Raw genomic sequence first — 16,909 nt, 5'->3', positions numbered from 1 at the left:
GATGCATTATTTTCAGTCTTAATGGTATCTCCTAAATCCATTGAACCAAGATGGATTTCGGCATCTAGTATCCATGATAAGTAGTTGTTTCTAGATATATCAAAAGTATTAAATTCAAGATGAGAGAGTTTCGACATAATAAAAATTTATTACTTGAGTCTTCCTAAATTTTGATCAGGGTCTCGTGCTGATAATACGTTGTAAAATAAATAAATAAATAAATAAATAAATAAATAAATAATATAAAATAAAGTATAAATAGAAAACTCTAGTATTAATGTTCACTAATACTATTATTTTACTATAATAGAAGTGAATTATATATATTTACTAATATTATATATGTTGTAGTTTATACTCAAAGAAATAAAAACAATTATAAAAAAATTATTGTAGCATATATAAAAAGAGAAAAAAGTATTTTTGTTATATATTTATATTGTTTGAGACCTTCTCACTATTTATACACGTACAATATTATTTATTTTTTTAATTTTATTTAAATTCAGTTTAATTTAAGAATTTTATTCTTTTATCATAAAAAAATTGAACCGCCCATATAATAAATCAAAATCACATACCATTAATTGAATGGATATCTATATCCATATCACAATATATATATATATATATATATATATATATACACGGGAATCACTCAGATAATGACGTTTAAAACGTCTTTTTTTAAATATGTTTTTCAGTAATTAAAATTTAACATATATAATCGATTGAATCCTGTTATTTTTGTCAAAATTAGACTAGACAACTTGATTTAACCGAAAAAATGGTGAATCAAATATTAAATTGGTCTAAATTAATATTAATTTTTTATAAAAAATGACTACAATACCCTTATTATAGAAAATGATTAAAATACTCTTATTATATATATATATATATATAAATTTTAAAAATTCTAAATTCTAACCCTACGATAAAAAATTAAAAAATTAAAATTTAGAATTCTCAAAATTAATATATATAATAAAAGTATTTTAGTCATTTTCTATAATAGAGTATTATAGTCATTTTCTATAAAAAAATAATATTAATTTAGACCAGTTCAAAATTTGATTCACCATTTTTTTGTTAGATCAATTTATCTAATCTAATTTTGACAATAATAACACGATTTAATCGATTATATATATTAAATTTTAATTATTAAAAATATCTTTATAAAATAACGTTTTCACCGTCTTTATCTTCCTATATATAATTATTGTATAGAAGAACTATTTATTTATAGTATTGTCTAGAAGAAAATAGTCCTCGCAAAAGATTTAGAATAGTATTAAAAATAGGAAGTGAGAAAAAAGGGGGGTTACAAGCCGTATAATCTAACCAAGTCATATAACATAATAGAACTAGCTGTGCTAGTCAAATTAAGGCTCTTTCATTAAACAGTCAAAACCAATTATAACTATATCATAACTTTCTATTTCTAGCTACTGTTTACACCGGTGATATTAAATAAATAAATAATTAATATTTATTTTATTTAATATTTATTAATTATTTTTTATTATTTTTATATTTAATTTTTTTGTTATTAAATATTTTTCCTACACTAATAATAAAAGTTCCACAAAATAAGTTGTGTAACATGATTAATGAACTTTTTTATTATTATTATTATTATTATTATTATTATTATTATTAGGAAATTAGCAGCAGATTCAAGTTGGATACTATCCTAACGTTGACATAAAATACAATTGTCATCGTCATTGTCATTGTGATTCTCATAATAACTGTATGCCTAAAAGCAGTTTTGCTACTTTTAGTTAAAAGCTAAAACCTTAAAGTATATAAACACCGTTCCATGGCGCACTATATTCATCACACCCCATGGGAAGACTGGGGAAAAGAAAAGAAATGGCAAATCATTTGAACAAGGTTTTTTTTATTCTCACGTTAACATTCTTGTTCCTCGATGTGAGTGCCCAAATAATACACAGGCATCCAAGGCCTCCAAGGTTTCCATTACCAATGATTGATATTTTCCATCATAACGGTAATGATGGCGAAGCATATAACAATTTCTTCAAGCTGCCGAAAGGATGGCATGGCCCAGAAAACAATCGTTTCCCCTTTCACCCACCAGGACTCTTCGGAAATGGTGTGAACAACAACGACGAGGGTGATGATAAAGAAGGAGAGGAGAATTCAAGGAAGGAGAAAAAGGGTGATTTGAATATAAGATGGAAGGGTGGATGGGAGCTAATTAACGAGGAATCTGGCGTGTCTGCCATGCATATCAACTTGTTGCCCACAAACAAGATCTTAGTAATTGATGCCAAGGTATACCGCGTCTCCAGGTTGAAGCTTCCAGAAGGTGCAAAGTGCATTCCTTTCAGAGATGAAGCTGCCAACGCGGACAGAGAGGATTGTTGGGCTCATGCCATGGAATATGATATCTTTACCAATGAAGTTAGACCTCTCAGGATTGGTGAGGGAGATCCATGGTGCTCCAGCGGCGGCCTTTCTCCCGACGGCACTCTTGTCAGCACCGGCGGCTTCTTCGACGGAGCCAAATCCATCAGACACTTCGGCGGTCCTGCCTGCACCACCGGTGAATGCCAGTTCAGGGAATATAACAATCTGCTCAAAGAAGAAAGATGGTAAATATAATGTTGTTATATTACCCCATATATTGAATGTGTGTATAAGATTTTATTTTTGTGGTGCATTAAACAGGTATGGAACTCAACAAATTTTAGCGAATGGACAATTCATAGTGGTAGGAGGGAGAAGGGCATTCAGCTATGAGTTTGTGCCGAGGGAGGAAGGAAAAGCAAGCGAGAAACCCTACTTCTTCCCGTTCCTGTATGAGACTTCGGACTTGGACGAGAACAACCTCTACCCATTCGTCCACATGATCCCCGACGGAAACCTCTTCATCTTCTCCAACAACCGCTCTCTCCTCCTAAACCCAACCACCAACAAGGTCTTGCGCACCTTCCCCGTCCTCCCAGGGGGCTCACGCAACTACCCCGCCTCCGGCATGTCCGTCCTCCTCCCCATCGACCTCAACGCCGCCGCAGCCAACGCCTCCAAGCCCATCAAGGCCGAGGTCCTCATGTGCGGTGGAAACACCCCGGATGCTTTCGATCTTGCTGAGAAGAAGAAGATCTTCCTGCCGGCTCTGAAAGACTGCAACAGGATGGTCATCACGGACCCCAAACCCTTCTGGGACAAAGAAGAGATGCCGTCGGGGAGGGTCATGGGAGACGCTCTGCTGCTCCCCAACGGACAAGTGTTGATGATAAACGGTGCACAAGAGGGAACCGCCGCGTGGTGGGACGCTGATAAACCCAACTACACACCGGTTCTGTACTCCCCTGAGAATCCCAAGGGTGAGAGGTTCAGGCAGTTGGAGAGCACAAACATAGCCAGAATGTACCATTCAACATCGGCAGTGCTTCCCACTGGCAAGATCTGGGTTGCCGGAAGCAACACTCACAACACTTACAAGGCCAACGACAGGTTCCCGACTGAGACCAGGGTCGAGGCATTCTCTCCTCCTTATCTGGACCCCATATACGCAAGGTTCAGGCCCAGGATCCATGAGGAGGAGACCTTGAAGGAATTCACATACGGGCAAGTGTTCAAGATACAGTTCTCGGTGAAGGATTCTCCTTTCGCAGAGGCGTACCTGGATGATGTTAAGGTCACTATGTATTACCCTCCATTCACTACTCACGGGATTGCCATGGGTCAGAGATTGGTGGTTCTCAGGAAGCACAGCATGAGGTTAACGCAACCTATCTTGGGGATATATAGGATTCGTGTCGACGCTCCGCCATCTGGTGCCGTTGCTCCTCCTGGATACTACATGCTCTCCGTTGTCTACCGTGGCGTACCTAGCGCCGCAATGTGGGTCCGCATCAAAGAGCTGTAGGCTAAGCTCCTGTTTTTTTTGTTAGTAAATTGTTGTAATCCTTCCTTTATTTTGCACGCACGAGTGAACGGAACAAAAGCATAGTCACAAGCATTTCTTCTTCAAGGCTTTCTTCCTTATAATATTACATATGAATTTAAATGTGTGTTGTGCATATAATGTGAATGCGAAGTGTTAATATACGCCCATCTGATGGGCAATGAGTTCACTTTTTATCTTTTTGTGACCGGTTTGCTTCTCTTTACTTGTTTATCCGTTTCTTTATGCTTCATCCTCTCTTTTTTAAAAAAAATGTGCACGTTACTGATTCTAAAAGATTAACACCCAAGAAAACAAGTTATAATTGTTAATGTTACAAATGTGAGGAGTGTATTAAAGTTAGTCCCATATCAAAGAAAGTAAGGAAGAGTGAGAAGTTTATAAGATGAGAAACACATTAACTTACTACTTTAAGGTTTTGAGTTGGATATAATGTTATCTCATCTTATATTTTCTCGTTTGATTTCTCCCTGAAGTCTACTCGATGGTCGAGACCTGGTGAAAGGAAAAGAAAGCATTCCTTCTATTGTCTATGAAAAGAAATCCCCTAATGATCATAGTTCTAAAAACCGAATCGAATCGTTCGGTTCAATTGGGTTAATTAAAAACCGGTATCAATCTGGTTTGATTAAGCCTATAACGTCTGGTAAAAAATTTGTCGAACTGATGGTTAACCGATGAATCGACAGGATCGGCCGGTTTTTTTTAAGGGTTTTTGGTTCGGAAAAACCCTCCAAACAGCGTCGTTTTGCCTTTAGAAGAAAAAAAAACCCTAAATCCCTTTCCTCACCCTAACCCAGTCATAGCACACACACTCCTCTATCACTAAAACTGAAACTGAAACCAAATACTGAAATTGAGCGAAGAACCCTTAACCCCCAATCGTGCAACCCTCAGCCACCATAGCCTTCAGCCACGGTAGTGACAGTTTTGACCACCGCAGTCCCCACAGCCCTGCAGCACTGCGTCGTTGTCATCGCTGAGCTCTCTCTCTCTCTCTCTCTCTCTCTCTCTCTCTCTCTCTCTCTCTCTCTCTCTCTCTCTCTCTCTCTCTCTCTCTCTCTCTCTCTCTCTGTGTGTGTGTGTGTGTGTGTGTGTGTGTGTGTGTGTGTGTTCATCAGCGCCGTCGGCGTCGTCTGGTCGTCGGAAGCAGGGTTGAAGATTCTGTCGTCGTTGTCAAGCTCTCTCTCTTCCTTGCCCTCGCCGTCAAGCTCTCTCTTCTCCTCCATCGAGTTCTCTCTTCTCCTCGCCATCGTTGTCTAGCTCGCTCTTTGTCGCTGTCGAGCTCGCTCTTTGTCGCCGTCTATCTCGCTCTCTGTCGCCGTTTATCTCGCTCTCTGTCTCTCTGTCCTTTCCTTCGGTCAGCATTAAACACTGCTTCTTGAATTTGATTTTGTTTGTTTTGTACTGTTAATTTGTTGTTAATAATACTGATTGAGTTGTTGGGTTAGTCCAGTGATTCTGGGTTGCTGAGATTTTGTTAATTTTTTATTATTCTGAGTTGAGGTTTTGTTAATTTCTGATTAGTTTGAGTTGTTATATTCTGCCATAATAATATTGTCGCTAATTTTCTGATCCGTCTCTTTAACCCTTCCTCTGGTAAGCATTAAGCATGCTTCTTGAATTTGTTTTTGACTTTATGTTTGTTTTGTACTGTTAATTTGTTGTTAATAGATTGAGTTTCTGGGTTAGGTTAATGATTCTGAATTACTGATATTTTGTTAATTTCTAATTATTCTTGATTTGTTATATTCTTTCATAAATTCATAATAATATTGTTGCTGATTTTCTAATTTTGTGTTAATTTTAATGATGTCCAACAATCTCAAAAGGATTCTATGCTTTTATATACTAATATGCTAGTTTATTATTATACAATGTCTATGTTTTCATATCTTAATAGTTAACGGTTAACAGTGAATGAAATAACAAAATTTGTTTCATTCAAATTGAATAAAGTTATAGTTATTATGTGAAATTATAAAATTTTAAATTTTATTAGATTAAAAATTATTAAATTTAAATATTTAAAATTATGAATAGAATTTTTAATAATTTTATTTAATATTTAATTAAATCAGTTAAACTCCGGTCGAACCATTAAATCAGTAACTAATTGTTTTATTGGTTTATTGACCAATTCGGTTCTTGTAACCTTGCTAATGATAAAGAAAATGGAATATGTCTAATAAAATAAGTACAATAATTTTATGTGTATTGGATTTATCATATTTATATATATTATTATTTTATTAGATTTTATTAAATAAAAATTAAAAATTAATATATAAAAAATATTAATAGATTCTAATAAATACAAAATATATCTTAGTATATATAAAAATATTTTTTAATATACCATATTTTAAATGACAACACAATTTTTTATTCATTAACATTAAATATTATGCAAGAAAATGTTTATAATTTTAATAATTATATTAAAAAAAAATTTTAAACTGTAATATAAACATATAAAATAATTAAATTTTATTTTATATTACTTGACGAATATTATTATATTCAAAACCTATTAACTAACTATTTTTTTTAAATATATTATTATGTAATATAATTTTTATCAAAATATTTATAAAAATATAATTTATTTAAAAATTATATATAATACATAAAAATATTAATTCTTTATTTGTTTTTTTTTATTTTTTAAAAAAACTGAATAAATAATATATTTTTGAATGCATATTGGTGCACGAAATCACAATTACACTTTTGCAATTCTGCACAACTAACCAGCAAGTGCACTGGGTCGTCCAAGTAATACCTTACGTGAGTAAGGGTCGATCCCACGGAGATTGTCGGCTTGAAGCAAGCTATGGTTATCTTGTAACTCTTAGTCAGGATATCAATGATTCTCAGATTTAATTGTAAAAAGTAGAACATGAAATAAATACTTGTTATGCAGTAATGGAAAATAGGTTGAGGTTTTGGAGATGCTCCGTCCCCTGAATCTCTGCTTTCCTACTATCTTCTTCTTCACACATGCAAGGCTCCTTCCATGGCAAGCTTTATGTTGGGCATCACCTTTGTCAATGGCTACTTCCCGTCCTCTCAGTGAAAATGTTCCAAATGCGCTGTCACCGCACAGCTAATCATCTGTCGGTTCTCGATCATGTTGAAATAGGATCCATTGATCCTTTTGCGTCTGTCACACGCCCAACAATCGCGAGTTTGAAGGTCGTCACAGTCATCCCTTCCCAGATCCTACTCGGAATACCACAGACAAGATTTAGACTTTCCGGATCTCAAGAATGACCGCCAATAATTCTAGCCTATACCACGAAGGTTCCAATCTTAGATTAGAAACCCAAGAGATACACATTCAAGCTTGATAACATGTAGAACGGAAGTGGTTGTCAGGCACGCGTTCATATGTGAAAATGATGATGAGTGTCATGGATCATCACATTCATCAGGTTGAAGTGCGAATGAATATCTTAGAATAGAAGCAAGCATGATAGAATGGAAAACAGTAGTAATTGCATTAATTCATCGAAACACAGCAGAGCTCCTCACCCCCAACAATGGGGTTCAGAGACTCATGCCGTAGAAGATACAATATGAAACGTGTAGAGTGTCATGAGTTACAAGATGAATCACTAAAAGTAGTTTTTATAATAGACTAGTGACCTAGGGTTACAAAAAATGAGTAAGCTAGGGTGTTTAGTGTAAAAATCCACTTCTGGGGTCCACTTGGTGTGTGCTTGGGCTGAGCATTGAAGCTTTCATGTGTAGAGACTTTTCTTGGAGTTAAACGCCAGCTTTTGTGCCAGTTTGGGCGTTTAACTCCAACTTTTATGCCAGTGAATTTCTATGCTGACTTGGAACACCGGTTTGGGCCATCAAATCTCGGGTAAAGTATGAACTATTATATATTGCTGGAAAGCCCAGGATGTGTACTTTCCAACGCAATTGAGAGCGCGCCAATTGGGCTTCTGTAGCTCCAGAAAATCTACTTCAAGTGCAGGAAGGTCAGAATCCAACAGCATCTGTAGTCCTTTTTCAGCCTCTGAATCAGATTTTTGCTCAGGTCCCTCAATTTCAGCCAGAAAATACCTGAAATCACAGCAAAACACACAAACTCATAGTAAAGTCCAGAAAAGTGAATTTTAAATAAAAACTAATAAAAATATGATGAAAACTAACTAAAATCTACGGAAAACATACTAAAAACAATGCCAAAAAGCGTATAAATTATCCGCTCATCACAACACCAAACTTAAATTGTTGCTTGTCCCCAAGCAACTAAAAATCAAATAGGATAAAAGAAGAGAATATACAATGGATTCCAAAAAACTTTATGAAGATCAGTCTTAATTAGATGAGCGGGGCTATTAGCTTTTTGCTTCTGAACAGTTTTGGCATCTCACTTTTTCCTTTGAAGTTCAGAATGATTGGCATCTATAGGAACTCAGAATTTAGATAGTGTTATTGATTTTTCTAGTTCAGAATGTTGATTCTTGAACACAGTTACGTTATGAGTCTTGGCCGTGACCCTAAGCACTTTGTTTTCCAGTATTACCACCGGATACATAAATGCCACAGACACATAACTGGGTGAACCTTTTCAGATTGTGACTCAGCTTTGCTAGAGTCCCCAATTAGAGGTGCCCAGAGCTCTTAAGCACATTTTTTTTTGCTTTGGGCCACGACTTTAACCGCTCAGTCTCAAGTTTTCACTTGACACCTTCACGCCACAAGCACATGGTTAGGGACAGCTTGGTTTAGCCGCTTAGGCCATGATTTTATTTCTGTGGGCCCTCCTATCCACTGATGCTCAAAGCCTTGGATCCTTTTTATTTTACCTTTGCCTTTTGGTTTAAAGGGCTATTAGCTTTTTTTGCTTGCTTTTTCTTTTTCTTCTCTTTTTTTTTGCATATATCTTTTTTTTCTGCAAGCTTTTTACTGCTTTTTCTTGCTTCAAGAATCAATTTTATGATTTTTCAGATTATCAAATAACATTTCTCCTTTTTCATCATTCTTTCAAGAGCCAACAATTTTAACATTCATAAACAACAAATTCAAAAATATGCACTGTTCAAGCATTCATTCAGAAAGACAAAAAGTTTTGCCACCACATCAAAATAATTGATCTGTTTTAAAATTTGAAATTCATGTACTTCTTTTTCTTTTGCAATTTAAAACACTTTTTGTTTAAGAAAGGTGATGGATTCATAGGACATTCATAGCTTTAAGACATAAACACTTAGACACTAATGATCATGTAATAAAGACACAAACATAAATAAACATAAAGCATAAAAATTTGAAAAACAGAAAATAAAGAACAAGGAGATTAAAGAACGGGTCCACCTTAGTGATGGCGGCTTGTTCTTCCTCTTGAAGATCTTATGGAGTGCTTGATCTCCTCAATATCTCTTTCTTGCCTTTGTTGCTCCTCTCTCATAACTCTTTGGTCTTTTCCAATTTCATGGAGGATAATGGGCTGCTTTTGTTGAGGTCCATGAGTGGGCTCTCTTGTTTGCTCCATCCTCTTTCTAGTGATGGGCTTTTGAGATGAATCTCTCCATCTCTCATGACTCGGAGTTGGAAGCCACTGCCTTCTCTTTCCTCTTCCTAGAGGTTTTTCCAGCCTTAGGTGCCATAAATGGTTATGGAAAAATAAAAAGCAATGCTTTTACCACACCAAACTTAGAAGGTTTGCTCGTACTCGAGCAAAAGATGTGTGAAAATGAAGGGGTGAAGATGGGTTTTTATAGGAGTGGGGAGAGGGTAAGGTTCGGCCATGTATGGGTGGGTTTGTGATGGATGGATGTGGATTGGTGAAGGTTTCATGGAGAAGAGGGTAGGATTTGATAGATGAGGGGTTTTTGGGGAAGAGGTATTGGGGTGATTGGTGAAGGGTATATGGGAAAGAGTATTATGAAAAGGTGTGAAGAAGAGAGAGAGTGAGTTGAGGTTGGTGGGGATCCTGTGGGGTCCACAGATCCTGAGGTGTCAAGGATTTCTCATCCCTGCATCAATTAGGCTTGCAAAACACCCTTTGCTGCCAATCCTGGCGTTAAACGCCAGGTTGCTGCCCATTTCTGGCGTTTAACGCCAGCTTCTTGCCCTTTTCTGGCGTTAAACGCCAGTCTGGTGCCCATTTCTGGCGTTAAACGCCCAGAATGGTGCCAGACTGGGCGTTTAACGCCCATTCTGCTGTCCTTACTGGCGTTTAAGCGCCAGTAGGCTTCTCCTCCAGGGTGTGCTGTTTTTTATTCTATTTTTCAGTTTGTTTTTGATTTTTCAATTGTTTTTGTGACTTCACATGATCATCAACCTACAGAAATCATAAAATAACAATGAAAAATAGAAATTTAACATAGATAAGTAAAATTGGGTTGCCTCCCAACAAGCGCTTCTTTAATATCAGTAGCTTGACAGTGGGCTCTCATGGAGCCTCACAGATACTCAGAGCATGATGATGGCCTCTTAACACCGAACTTAGAGTCTGGTTGTGGCCTTCCAACACCAAACTTAGAGTTTGAATGTGGGGGTTTTATTTGACTCTGTATTGAGAGAAGCCTTTCATGCTTCTTCCCTTTCCTGTCTGCAAACCATGGTGCTTCCTGAATGGCGAAGAGTTGCTCATCCGGAAAGGTTTCAAATATCTCAGTAGGAGGGAGGGACGCCCCTGCTACTGGTTCTATCCGGGACAGGTGATCAGCTACCTGGTTCTCTGTCCCTTTTCTGTCTCTTATTTCTATATCAAACTCTTGCAGAAGCAACACCCATCTTATGAGCCTGGGTTTTGAATCCTGCTTTGTGAGTAGGTATTTAAGAGTAGCATGGTCAGTATACACAATCACTTTTGAACCTACTAAATAGGATCTAAACTTGTCAATGGCATAAATCACTGCAAGTAACTCTTTTTCTGTGGTTGTATAATTCTTCTGTGCATCATTTTAAACACGGCTAGCATAGTAAATGACGTGCAGAAGCTTGTTATGCCTCTGTCCCAACACTGCACCAATGGCATGGTCACTGGCATCACACATTAGTTCGAATGGTAATGTCCAGTCTGGTGCAGAGATGACTGGTGCTGTGACCAGCTTAGTTTTCAGGGTTTCAAACGCTTGCAGACAATCTGTGTCAATTACAAATGGCATGTCAGCAGCTAGCAGATTGCTCAGAGATTTTGCAATTTTTGAAAAATCCTTTATAAACCTCCTGTAGAATCCTGCATGTCCCAGAAAGCTTCTGATTACCTTTACATTGGCAGGTGGTGGTAATTTTTCAATTACTTCCACTTTAGCTTGATCCACCTCTATTCCCTTGCTTGAAATTTTATGCCCAAGGACAATTCCTTCAGTCACCATGAAGTGACATTTTTTCCAGTTTAAAACTAGGTTAGTCTCTTGGCATCTTTTCAGAACAAGTGCTAAATGGTCAAGACAGGAGCTGAATGAGTCTCCAAATACTGAAAAGTCATCCATGAAGACTTCCAGAAATTTTTCTACCATATCAGAGAAGATAGAGAGCATGCACCTCTGAAAGGTTGCAGGTGCATTGCATAGACCAAAGGGCATCCTTCTGTAGGCAAATACTCCAGAAGGACATGTGAATGCTGTTTTCTCTTGGTCCTGAGGATATACTGCAATTTAGTTGTATCCTGAATAGCCATCCAAAAAGCAGTAGTATTCATGACCTGCTAGTCTCTCTAGCATCTGGTCTATGAATGGTAAAGGAAAATGATCCTTTCTGGTGGCTGTATTGAGCCTTCTATAGTCAATACACATACGCCACCCTGTAACTGTTCTTGTAGGAACCAGTTCATTCTTTTCATTATGAACCACTGTCATTCCTCCATTCTTAGGGACAACATGGACAGGGCTCACCCAAGGGCTATCAGAAATAGGATAAATAATCCCAGCCTCTAGTAACTTAGTGACCTCTTTTTGCACCACTTCCTTCATGGCTGGATTCAGCCGCCTCTGTGGTTGGACCACTTGCTTAGCATCATCCTCCAATAGGATCTTGTGCATGCATCTTGCTGGGCTAATGCCCTTAAGATCACTTATGGACCACCCAAGAGCTGTCTTGTGTGTCCTCAGCACCTGAATTAGCGCTTTCTCTTCCTGTGGATTTAAAGCAGAGCTTATGATCACCGGAAAAGTGTCACCTTCTCCCAAAAATGCATATTTCAGGGATAGTGGTAGTGGTTTGAGCTCGGGTTTAGGAGGCTTATCCTCTTCCTGAGAAATTTTCAGAGGTTCTTTTATTTCCTCTGATTCCTCCAGATCAGGCTGAACATCTTTAAAGATGTCCTCAAGCTCTGATTCGAGACTCTCAGTCATATTGATCTCTTCCACTAAGGAATCAATAATATCAACGCTCATGCAGTTATTTGATGTGTCTGGATGCTGCATAGCTTTGACGACATTTAACTTGAACTCCTCCTCATTGACTCTCAGGGTCACTTCCCCTTTTTGGACGTCAATGAGAGTTCGTCCAGTTGCTAGGAAAGGTCTTTCTAGAATGAGAGTTGCACTCTTGTGCTCCTCTATTTCCAATACTACAAAGTCAGTGGGAAAGGCAAATGGCCCAACCTTGACAATCATGTCCTCAATTATGCCTGATGGGTATTTAATGGAGCCATCAGCAAGTTGAAGACATATCCGGGTTGGTTTGACTTCTTCAGTCAAGCCAAGCTTTCTGATGGTGGATGCAGGTATTAGGTTGATACTTGCTCCAAGGTCACATAGAGCTGTCTTGGTACAAGTACCCTCTAATGTGCACGGTATCATAAAGCTTCCTGGATCTTGAAGCTTCTCTGGTAAGCTTTTCAGAATGACTGCACTGCATTCTTCAGTGAGAAACACCTTTTCAGTTTCTCTCCAATCTTTCTTATAACTTAAGATCTCTTTCATGAACTTAGCATAAGAGGGTATTTGCTCAAGTGCCTTTGCAAATGGGATCTTTATCTCAAGAGTCTTGAGATAGTCTGCAAAGCGGGCAAATTGTTTATCCTGCTCCGCTTGGCAGAGTTTCTGAGGATAAGGCATCTTGGCTTTATATTCTTCAACCTTAGTTGCTGTAGGTTTATTCCCTACAGAGGTGGTTGGAGAAGCCTTCTTAGAGGGGTTACTATCAGCACTTGCAGGTGTCTGATCCCTCATTGGCGTTTGAACGCCAGGATTGGGTGCTGGATGGGCATTTAACGCCAGCTTCCCACCCTTTCTGGCGTTTGAATGCCAGAATTATTCCTCTCTGAGCTCTTGCTATCCTCAGAGGGATTTTGGGCAGCGGTTTGGTCATCCTCTGTCAGTTGTTCCTTTCTTGGCTTTCTGCTACTTTGAGCTAATTTATTCAATGTCGTCCCGCTCCTTAATTGAACAGCTTGGCATTCTTCTGTTATCTGTTTAGATAGCTGCTGTCTTGTCCGATTCAATTGTGCTTCCATATTCTTGTTAGCATTTTTAGTGTCTTGGAGCATCTCTTTAAATTCTGCTACTTTTTTTGTTATAAGGAGTAATTGTTGATTAAGCTCAATAATCTGTTCTTGAGGATTAGGATCAGTAATTACTGTCCTAGCCTCTTCCTTTATGGAGGACTCACTGCTAGACTACAAATGTTGATTTCTAGCAACCGTATCTATGAGTTCTTGAGCCTCTTCAATCGTCTTCCTCATGTGTATAGATCCACCAGCTGAGTGGTCTAGAGACATCTGAGCTTTTTCTGTAAGCCCATAGTAGAAGATGTCTAACTGTACCCACTCTGAAAACATTTCAGAGGGGAATTTCCTTAGCATCCCTCTGTACCTCTCCCAGGCATTATAAAGGGATTCATGATCCTCTTGTTTAAAGCCTTGGATGTCCAGCCTTAGCTGTGTCATCCTTTTTGGAGGGTAAAATTGATTCAGGAATTTGTCTGATAACTGTCTCCATATTTTTATGCTTGCTGTGGGTTGGTTATTTAACCACCTCTTAGCTTGATCTTTTACAGCAAATGAAAACAGTAATAATCTGTGGACATCTTGATCCACTTCTTTATCACGTACTGTATCAGCAATTTGTAAGAACTGTGCCAGAAACTCAGTAGGTTCTTCCTGTGGAAGACAGGAATACTGTCAATTTTGCTGCACCATGATAATGAGCTGAGGATTTAGCTCAAAACTGCTTGCTTTAATGGGAGGTATACAGATGCTACTCCCATATGCAGTTGTAATGGGGTTAGCATATGACCCCAGAGTCCTTCTGGACTGTTCACTTTCACTTAGGTCCATGATGGAGAAAGGGAGATGATGTGGATTGCAAATAAAATATATTTTGGTTTTTTTTTATTTAATTAAAAGTAACAAAAAAAATAAAACAAAATAAATGAAAAATAAAATAAAAGTTTCGAAAATTAAGAGAAAAAGTAAAAAGATAGATAAATAATTCGAATGCTAAAATGGCTAATTAATTAAAAAGATTTGAAAAATTCTGGATATGATTTTCGAAAATTAGAAGAAAATGAAATAAAAGCAAATTGAAAACTAAATTAATTAATTAATTAATTAAAAAGATTTTGAAATTAGCAATTGAAAAGATATGATTAAAAATTATTTTTGAAAAAGATATGATTGAGAAGATATGATTGAAGAAATTAAAAAGATTTGATTTTTGAAAAAGATTTGAAAAGATCAATTTTTGAAATTAGAATTTTGACTTGACTAAAAAAAAAGATATGATTTTGAAAATCTTTGACTAATTTAATGCAAAATTTAGAAATTTATGAGTAAAGTAAGGAAAAGATATTTTTTTAATTTTTGAATTTTAATGAGGAAAGAGAAAAACAACAAAATGACACTAAACTTAGAAATTTTAGATAAAAACAAAGAGAACAAACAAGAAAACTTTGAATGTCAAGATGAACACCAAGAACACTTTGAAGGTCAAGATGAATACCAAGAACAAATTTTTGAAAAAAAAATTTTTTAAGTAAATAAAAGCACAAGGGACACCAAACTTAAAATTTTTAGAAAATCAAACACAAATTTTCAAAAATTTAAAGGAAAACACAAAGAAGACACCAAACTTAGAATTTTTTTAAAGATCAAGAAAGAACTAAGAACATGCAAATTCGAAAAATTGAAAGAAAATAAAAGCATGCAATTGACACCAAACTTAAAATATAAAACTAAACTCAAATAAAAGACTCAAATTTAGTTACTCTAAACCAACAAAAATAAACTATTCCTAATCTAAGCAACAAGATAAACCGTCAGTTGTCCAAACTCGAACAATCCCCGACAACGGCGCCAAAAACTTGGTGCACGAAATCACAATCACACTTTTGTAATTCCGTACAACTAACCAGCAAGTGCACTGGGTCGTCCAAGTAATACCTTACGTGAGTAAGGGTCGATCCCACGGAGATTGTCGGCTTGAAGCAAGCTATGGTTATCTTGTAACTCTTAGTCAGGATATCAATAATTCTCAGATTTAATTGTAAAAAGTAGAAGAACATGAAATAAATACTTGTTATGCAGTAATAGAGAATAGGTTGAGGTTTTGGAGATGCTCCGTCCCCTGAATCTCTACTTTCCTACTATCTTCTTCTTCACACACGCAAGGCTCCTTCCATGGCAAGCTTTATGTTGGGCATCACCTTTGTCATTGGCTACTTTCTGTCCTCTCAGTGAAAATGTTCCAAATGCGTTGTCACCGCACGGCTAATCATCTGTCGGTTCTCGATCATGTTGGAATAGGATCCATTGATCCTTTTGCATCCGTCACACGCCCAACAATCGCGAGTTTGAAGCTCGTCACAGTCATCCCTTCCCAAATCCTACTCGGCATACCACAGACAAGGTTTAGACTTTCCGGATCTCAAGAATGACCGCCAATAATTCTAGTCTATACCACGAAGGTTCCAATCTTAGATTAGAAACCCAAGAGATACACATTCAAGCTTGATAACATGTAGAACAGAAGTGGTTGTCAGGCACGCGTTCATAGGTGAGAATGATGATGAGTGTCACGGATCATCACATTCATCAGGTTGAAGTGCGAATGAATATCTTAGAATAGAAGCAAGCATGATAGAATGGAAAACAGTAGTAATTGCATTAATTCATCGAAACACAGCAGAGCTCCTCACCCCCAACAATGGGGTTCAGAGACTCATGCCGTAGAAGATACAATATGAAACGTGTAGAGTGTCATGAGTTACAAGATGAATCACTAAAAGTAGTTTTTATAATAGACTAGTGACCTAGGGTTATAGAAAATGAGTAAGCTAGCGTGTTTAGTGTAAAAATCCACTTTCAGGGCCTACTTGGTGTGTGCTTGGGCTGAGCATTGAAGCTTTCATGTGTAGAGACTTTTCTTGGAGTTAAACACCAGCTTTTGTGCCAGTTTGGACGTTTAACTCCAGCTTTTATGCCAGTTCTGGCGTTTTGACACCAGAATTTCTATGCTGACTTAGAACGCCGGTTTGGGCCATCAAATCTCGGGCAAAGTATGGACTATTATATATTTCTGGAAATTCCAGGATGTCTACTTTCTAACGCAATTGAGAGTGCATCAATTGGGCTTCTGTAGCTCCAGAAAATCCACTTCGAGTGCAGGGAGATCAGAATCCAACAGCATCTATAGTCCTTTTTCAGCCTCTGAATCAGATTTTTGCTCAGGTCCCTCAATTTCAGCCAGAAAATACCTGAAATCATAGAAAAATACAAAAACTCGTAGCAAAGTCCAGAAAAGTGAATTTTAAATAAAAAATAATAAAAATATGATGAAAACTAACTAAAATCTACGGAAAACATACTAAAAACAATGCCAAAAAGCGTATAAATTATCCGCTCATCACAACACCAAACTTAAATTGTTGCTTGTCCCCAAGCAACTGAAAATCAAATAGGATAAAAAGAAGAGAATATACAATGGATTCCAAAAACATCTATGAAGATCAGTCTTAATTAGATGAACGGGGCTATTAGCTTTTTGCTTCTGA

The 16,909-nt window shown here is 37.1% G+C and overlaps 1 protein-coding gene across 1 annotated transcript; it reads left to right on the top strand.

Annotated features, from left to right (window-relative positions):
• The first annotated feature begins 1,854 nt into the window (after nt 1-1,854).
• Nucleotides 1,855-4,047, top strand: LOC107632929 (aldehyde oxidase GLOX1). Its single transcript, XM_016336572.3, has 2 exons — nt 1,855-2,627; nt 2,704-4,047. The coding sequence occupies exons 1-2, from the start codon at nt 1,855-1,857 to the stop codon at nt 3,905-3,907; spliced, it is 1,977 nt and encodes a 658-aa protein (XP_016192058.2). The 3' UTR covers nt 3,908-4,047.
• Nucleotides 4,048-16,909: the final 12,862 nt, after the last annotated feature.

The sequence above is a fragment of the Arachis ipaensis genome, chromosome B3 (genome assembly GCF_059453495.1).
Source record: "Arachis ipaensis isolate K30076 ecotype BB chromosome B3, ASM5945349v1, whole genome shotgun sequence".
NCBI classification, from domain to species: domain Eukaryota; kingdom Viridiplantae; phylum Streptophyta; class Magnoliopsida; order Fabales; family Fabaceae; genus Arachis; species Arachis ipaensis.
Note: the sequence above shows the minus strand (reverse complement) of the source record. Positions and strands in the feature narration are given on the sequence as shown.

What these genes read in the sequence shown, in the direction of transcription:
- LOC107632929 (XM_016336572.3), top strand. Translation starts at nt 1,855, where the DNA reads ATGGGAAGACTGGGGAAAAGAAAAGAAATGGCAAATCATTTGAACAAG. An exon ending in CTGCTCAAAGAAGAAAGATG is followed by an intron (nt 2,628 to 2,703) that starts GTAAATATAATG and finishes TGCATTAAACAG; the next exon opens with GTATGGAACTCAACAAATTT.